Genomic DNA, 7,541 nt, shown 5'->3' with positions numbered 1-7,541 from the left:
CTGGATGGCATAGTCCGTTAAGTGTCCGACTCTTGATTTTGGCTCAGGTCATGAACTCAAAGGTCGTAAGATTGAGCCCCACATCAGATGCTGCACTGGGCATGGGGTCTGCTTAAGATTCTCTCTCTCTCCCCCTCTGCTCCTTCCGCCGCCCACCCCCGGCTCACATAGGCGCATGTGTGCATGCATTCTCTCTCAAAAAAAAAAAAAAAAAGAAAGAAAGAAAGGGCTGAGTGGGACCACTGCAAGTTGTTGGGGCCAGAAGAGTTGTGAGGTGTGGATAAAGTTTGATATGAAGAGAAGGAGCTGAGGTCGTTGGGATGATGGTGCTTAGATACAGTTCAGCATTCCTCAGGTCCTAAGAGAATCTGGTATCTCTGGCTGGTCGGTATATCAAAAGGAGGATGGGGACGTTTGCAGAGTGGAATGGGATAGTCTTCCTCAAGAATAATGAGTCCAGAGGCATCACATTGCCACTGTTACCTCCGAGTCAGACATTTCCCCTAGGGCAGTGGTTCTCAAACCAGCAGGCTCCACATCGCCTGGGAACTTTCTAGAAATGCAGATTCTCAGGACCCCCTGCCCCCCGCCCCCACCCGGGAACCCACTGAACCAGAAACTCTTGGGGTAGGGCCCAGCAATCCGTATTTTAAGAATCCCTCTAGACGATCCTAATGCCCAGTCGAGTTTGGGAACCGCTGGTCTAGATTATAATGAAGAGTTGCTCGAGTGAGCCGGATTCAGCAGGAGGAAGGCCCGAGAGACTGAGGCAAGGTGCCAGCTTCCCTGGGTGTGTTCAAGGTCAGCTGACCTAGTTTTAGCCTCTGTCCTTGGGCTCTGGGTCCTCTGCCCTTTCCAAAGAAATACTGAACCAGCTCAGACCACTGCACTGGCACAAGATCACACTTTAGTTCAGAGACACATTTGCATAAATACTTGAAATGGATCCACCCCTGCAGGTGGAAGCCTGAGAACCCGTGGCTCTCCACAGTCCTGCGACTCTGCAGCCCTGCAGGCGATGGATTTTAATACCGAGGACAGTCACATTCATTCTTGAAGACAGCTCGGGGGCGCAGCTATGGCGCTTTGACATTCATCATCGACCTCCCCACTCTGCACCTCTCTTTTACTAATGTTTTTCCCCTCTGAGGTAGATTATTTATCGGGGAAACCAAACAGGAAAATTTTTTTTTCATTTAACTCTGCTAGTCCTTTGCAAACAGGCTGAGTCTCCTGTTTGGGTCAATAAGTGCATTTTTTTTTCCTTTTCACCTATACCCTCCACCTGAACCCGCACTAGGTCCAACCCGCCGGATAGTAGACTTTAGGATCTGTTGTCCCCATTCTCGTCTCCCCATCGTGAATTCACGCCAAATTGGAGTGGCTGTGCCAATGGCAGGGCTGGGTAGGCCATGCCGCCTCCACAGGTCGGGTCACCGCAGTGGGGGCTCCGGTCTGCGCCCCAGCACCCCGAGTCCATGAGCACGAGACCGGCCCCGCCCCCCCGCCCCCCAACCCCCCCCTCCAGGGATCACAGCGGGCACGGCTGGCTTCCACAGGGCTTGGCGTCCTCGGGTTTCAGAGCCTCGCTGCAGGTGGCGGAGGCCTGGCCGTTGGGGTCCCGGCACTCCACGGTCCGCCGCTGCCGGCCAGCTCCGCAGCTGCTGGAGCACTCAGACCAGTCCCCCAGGACCCACTGCGCATTGAGCAGGGGCTGGATGACGTTGGTGGTCGCCCTCTCTTTGCTGTTCTGTGTGCTGAAGTTCACGTCATTTGGAACGAAGAAGGTATATTTGACTTTGGGGGGAAAGACCTCACCAGGGACAGTCAGGAGCTGCACGGTCAGAGGCTCGGGCAGGGGCCGGAAGCTCTGCAGCCGCTCCAGGGTGGCAATGGAACCGCTGTATTTAAGGATGGTCCCCTTCACCAAGATGTCCTGCTCTATGGCAGAGATGGCCAGGTTTCCATTGAGCAGGTACTGCCCATCGGCCGTCTTCAGCGCCAGGTAGCTGCCGTCGTGCTGGACCCCCGGGTGGCTTCGTTGTTTCACATCAATGTTAGTAGCCCCGGCCGGGATGGTGACAATGTCGTTGTAGCCGTAACTATGGTAGGGACAGAAAGACCCCCTGAGGACCAGTGGCTACCCAGCCCAGCGCCTCAGCAAGTTAGCATGTTGGTGACTAGGGTGGGCGGTCACAAAGCGCTAGCAAATCATCAAGTGGTTGCCCCAAAGTTCCACATAACTTAGCTGCTGGGGCTGACAAGAATGTTTTGTACATTGGGATTTTCAAGGGTTTTTGCTTTGCCTGGTAACTCTGCTTCAAATGTCTGGAGTTCGGATGTGTGGATCTGGATATCAGCACAGAGGAAGACATCCCAGAAGGGCTTGCAAAACTGCATCAGTGCTGCCAAAGCCGACAGCTCTGGGCTCAAGTGAGATCTCAAACACACTTAGCTCCCTGCACGGGTATAAGCCTTTGCTTGGCCCCCTTCATACCCAGAGTTCAAACCCATGTGGAAAAATCTGCTCCACACACCAGTCCCAGAATCCGACCAGAATGGACATCTCACTCCACCTCTTAGAGCCAATCAGCCCCTAGTATTTGGTTAACATGGCCCCAGGGCAGGAGCCAGGGCGATAAAGCTGCTTCTAGTTGCCTTCCTCTGTGTTTCAACTCTGTTGTAGGTCTAGAGCTTTACGTGGGATGGAGAAACCTTAGTTTTTATTCTTCTCTTCTGGGGCAGAAGTGTTTGGATTACATAGGCCGGGAGGAAAGCAAAGAAGATTGAGGACAGGAGGTCGGTTCTCTGCTACTCTTGCCTTCTGCCCACTCAGCTAGCTGCTGAGTCTAGGGTGGCTCTGAAAGAATCCACAGCCCCATATGTCTAATGCCTAAGAGAAAGCCAGCTAGCAGACCTGCTATCTGAATATCCCACACCACATGCTTCTTTTTTCTCTATCCTTTTGAGTTTAACTTTGAAGACTGCCAAGTTGTCTTCTGTGGGCTGGTTCTGTTCTCTGAGGCCGACAAGGTGAGAGGTGGCGAGAGACAGAGAGGAGCACAGTGTGGCCACGTAACATATGCCCTGGCCCTTCCTCTCTAGGAACTGTGTGCCATGGTAGGAGAAAACCAGCCTGGGAATTAAGACATCTGGGCTCTCTTCCTGGCTGTCATTAACTATCAGTGTGACCTCAGGAGAGTCATGTGATCTTTTTGTGCCTTGGTTTCTTCATCTGTAAATGGGGAATAACAGTATTGGCTACCTGCTGGACTTATTTTAGGAATCAAATGAGGCCATAGAAATGAAAGCACTTAAGAAAAAAAAAAGAAATGCAAGCATTTCAGTACTAGGGGTTTCATGAACATATGGTGTTCAGGTGTGCGAAAGCGTCCAGAGTTCTCAGGTTCATGAAAGCACTAAGGCCACCAAGACCCCCCTCTTTGGACCCCCTTTTTGAAAGATCCACCTGCAGAAAGGATGGGACTCACCAGGTGTAGGGTGAGATGTCCTTCCCAAAACAGGCCTGGAAGAGCCGCTTTCTGGCAAGGGCCCTGGTTACTCAGCATAGCTCTATTGCTGGTTGACTCAGAGCTGATACACCCCTATCCTCAGGGCCTCTGGCTGCCCTGTGCACTGTCCTCTCTGTGGGCCAGACCTTGTGCCAAGCGTTCCGCCCGTCTCATGACTCAGTATGATGATTCCGAGATAGAGGGGACTCCCAAAGCTTTACAAAGAAACTACAGCTCAGGGCCGCATGGGTAATAAGTAGCTGCCACAATTCGCATTTAGGCCAGTCTGATTCTAAAGCCTGTTCCGCTCTTCTGGAACCTAGGCACAGAACTATGGTGAGACTCACCTGGAGGGGTTGAGGGAACCGGACACCTTCCTGCATGAATTGCCTTTGCCCCCACACACCCCACATTTGTCCAGCTTCCTAGGCGAGTCCACCACGTGGTCACAGCCAGCCTTGACACACTGGCCACGGACGCAGATGGCTAGAGTCTCTGGTCCACACAGGGTGCCATCGATCACCTGCAGCAGGGAAGCAGAAGGTAACAGAGGGCATGGTGTGCACAGAGGCCACCCACAGGTGGGGTCGGAGCAGGTGGCCTTCCTCCCCACCTGTGGTTCTGAGCTCCAGAAGGACTCTTACCTTGGCCTCGAACACTTTGAATTCACTCCTTCCCCGGGCTCGGCAGAACAACTTGCAGCGGTCCCGGGGGGACACCCCCGCATACTTGGGGACCCACTGTAGGAGGTTCCCATCCACGTCAGTGTAATTGTAGGCATTATACTTCTCACACTGCTGCTCCCTGAAGCTTTTCCCTACAAAGAGTAAGAAACGGCATGCAGTTAACATGCCTTGCTGAAGCAGAGAGGACCCAGTGGCAGAAATGCCAGCTTCAGGGCCCCTTTCTTCCTCCTGGTTTTGACCCAATCCCAGGACATAGGTTCAGTGTCATCTGGGCCCAACATTCCTAGACATGCCCGACCTAGGTCCATGTGGCAAGGAAAGGAGCATCCAGCCTCAAGCTGGGCTTTCTGGGATAAATATCCTTTCCATTTGGGGGAAGATACCAATTCTATCTTACAGATGAATAAACTCAGTAGCAGAGGACCATTCAGTAAGCTTGAATGATGCGTGGAGTATATTTTTGGGCCCCTGCTAATCATGCTCGATTTTGACTTCCTTCATGACCTTTAACTGGTGACCCAAACTCTCAGATCGACATCTCTAGTTCTGATCCTGCCCCTGTAGCTCACCTGCTGTAATTCTGGATGTCTCCAGGGGACCTCCATGTATAGCAGGATGATTACCTTCAGCTCAGAAAAAGCCTAACCCCATATGGCTCCTCCACGAACTGGTTTAGTTTTCATTTGGGGATACTGCCACATTCTGGTGTGAGATTGGCATCTGATATCTGCTGAACACTTGAGTATCTACATTGACTATTTCCAACCTGTCCTTAAGTCCTACACTCTATTTATGACAATCTGCGATTTTAAGTGTCTCCTTCCCACTCTCACCATCTGAGTCCACCTCCCACAAGCCCAGGCCTCTCAGTTTCATGTGAGACCTAGTGCCCAGCCTCCTCTCCCATCCTGCTGCATGCTGCTTCCAGAACAATCTGTCAGAAGTAAGAAATGGGTTTTTTGGGGTTTTTTTGGCCCACAATCCTGAAATTAAACCTGCTCTTACTACTGAGGTTTCCTACCCCTGCATCTCAGCACGGCCTATGGAGACTTTTCAAAACACAGATGGCCATGCCCTACTCCTAAGATTCTGATTCAATGCACCTGAGCGGCCTGGGAATGCTGTGTTTCAACAAGCTTCCCAGGTGACATGATGGGACAGCCTGCACGGAGAACCTCCAGATACCATTTCAGCTTTCACAGACCTTTGCTGTGTAGCCTTAAAATGCTACTATGCTGCTTGACTCCACCCAAGTGAATGCTAGCCCCTCTCAAGCCCCCCCATCTCCACGCGGGCACATGTCCTCCCACACCCCGTCACCATCTCCATCCTCCAGGCCCTGCTCAGCCCTAAATTCCTGTGAAGCTTCGGACTAGCCCAGGCTTTTCCTTGCTCTGAATTCTTCATAAGCCGGGGGTCCGGGCCTCAGAGCTTAGGCTTTAGTTGCTTTGTAAAAGGCATGTGGATCTCTAACTAGATTGCAAGTTCTTTGAGGACAGAGACCATGCTTTGTGCATTTTTACAATGTCATTTGTAACATCTCTTATAGTTTGAGCCACACGAGAGGCACTAAAAACCACTTGTTGATGGAGAGGCTGATCCCAGTGCAACTGAAATCATTCCATCTACCTTGTGCCTTATCTTCATCCCTTCCCCTCTTCTCTCTCTCTCTCTCTTCACCCCATGTGCCAGGCAAATTCTCACGATTCCAGGGCAAAGTTTCTAGAGCCGCATGCCGCTGCCGATCCTTCTTGTCTTGCAAAACTGCAAAGCCTACAGATTCCCTCATTAGACACCAACCCAATGTCAGTGTGTCTTTGCACTTGGATGCATCTCTCTTAAAACTCTGCATGTCTTTTGCCGTCTGCCAGTATTTCCTGGAGCTGCACAAAGGGGAGCTGGATGGGATGGTGGGGAAAAACTGCTAATGATTCCCTCTCACCAGTTTTGCTGCTACCCCTGCTGCCTCTGAGTTAATGTGTGTGCTTTCTAGTGGGTACTAGGAGGTAAGAATGTATGCCAAGGGGAGGTAGGGGCGGTGCTGCTCTCTGTTAAGGTTCCATCAGGCAGTTGCCACAGCCTCAAGGGAAGATGGGCAACTCTTTTCAGAAGGAATGTGCGTTAGAATCAGATTCAGAAACCCTCCCTCCACCCTGGGCTGAATGTTGGCTGGAAAGACAGTGGAGGTTTGGCTCTGACACTTGCTTTGGAAAACACTTCTATTCTGCACACAGACAAGGGTGCAGATGCCTCCAGGAGGATTATTATCCTAGACGCTAGCCCCTCTGCTGAGCTCCTCCCAACTCCCTGAATAAGTTTGGTTGGGAATGACATCCTCTATTTCCACATCTTGGAAGATCGGGGCAATTTCTTTCCTTGACTTTGCTACACTCTCCCAGCACAGTGAGAGTTGTCTAGGGGCCACTAGGCTTTGCCTTAAAATTTGGTGCCTTGCAGGGTCCATTTATGTCTGGCTCACAGGAAAGCTCTGCATCCTGGGAGACCCACCCTACTTCTTGTCTGGGGATCTGCTGCAGTGACAACAGTAGTGACCATCAGTGGCGATTACCGTCAGGGGGGCATTCCTCTGTGTGGCACGACTGATACTTGGCTCTCCGACCCAGGCAATATCTTCCTCCGTTCTGAGGCTCAGGGTCCTTGCATTCACGGTGTGAAAACTGTACTCCTCCTCCGCAGGTCCGGGAACACTCTCCCCAGGGTCCCCATGGGGCCCAGCCTCCATCCACCACAGCCTGCAACACACAAGGCCACCCTGAGTCAGGAGCGGGGCGGGGTGGGGGGGCTCAGCTCTCAGTGTAACAGGGGTCCCTGGCCCTGACCTCCTCACCTAGTTATGCTCATCCTGGTGGGTGTTGTTCAGTAAACTGCCCTAATCATTTGTTAGTGACTGTGTGGCTTGCTTGGCGATTGGCCTCTTGAACACAGAGGATGTGCTGGACTTCTTCACTGCTGACTTCCCAGTGTCTAAAACAGTGCCTTGCCATTAGTAAGGTGCTCGGTATTAGTTGTTGAATGAAACAACATTTTATGGGAATAAAGTTGTGTCTAATGCAGCAGTTCTCCATCAGGGCCATTTTTATCCTCTGGGGACATTTGGCAATGTTTGAAGACATTTTGGTTGTCACAGTTGGGGAGGGCGCATGCTGCTGGCCTTTAGCGGGTAGAGGTTGGGTGCTGCTAAACATTCAACAAGCAGCATTCAACAATGAACACCCACCATGAGCATCCAATAATGAGTATCCAACGATGAACATCCAACAACGAGCATCCAACAGTGAACATCCAACAATGAGCACCCAACAATGAACATCCAACAATGAGC

At 51.6% G+C, this 7,541-nt stretch overlaps 1 protein-coding gene across 1 annotated transcript in view; it reads right to left on the bottom strand.

Moving 5' to 3' along the window:
- Positions 1-1,527: 1,527 nt before the first annotated feature.
- The window catches only part of ADAMTS8 (ADAM metallopeptidase with thrombospondin type 1 motif 8), a gene marked incomplete at its 5' end in the record, with an annotated part of 20,723 nt that continues 14,709 nt past the window's right edge, over positions 1,528-7,541 (bottom strand). The window contains 4 exons of the mRNA XM_021696488.2: positions 1,528-2,102; positions 3,860-4,035; positions 4,157-4,329; positions 6,768-6,951. Of these exons, the coding sequence (XP_021552163.2) occupies positions 1,532-2,102; positions 3,860-4,035; positions 4,157-4,329; positions 6,768-6,951 (1,104 nt within the window). The remainder of the gene's footprint in view (positions 2,103-3,859; positions 4,036-4,156; positions 4,330-6,767; positions 6,952-7,541) is intronic.

This window comes from Neomonachus schauinslandi, chromosome 11 (assembly GCF_002201575.2).
Source record: "Neomonachus schauinslandi chromosome 11, ASM220157v2, whole genome shotgun sequence".
NCBI classification, from domain to species: domain Eukaryota; kingdom Metazoa; phylum Chordata; class Mammalia; order Carnivora; family Phocidae; genus Neomonachus; species Neomonachus schauinslandi.
The sequence above is the reverse complement of the archived record's forward strand: the minus strand, read 5'-3'. Positions and strand labels throughout refer to the sequence as shown.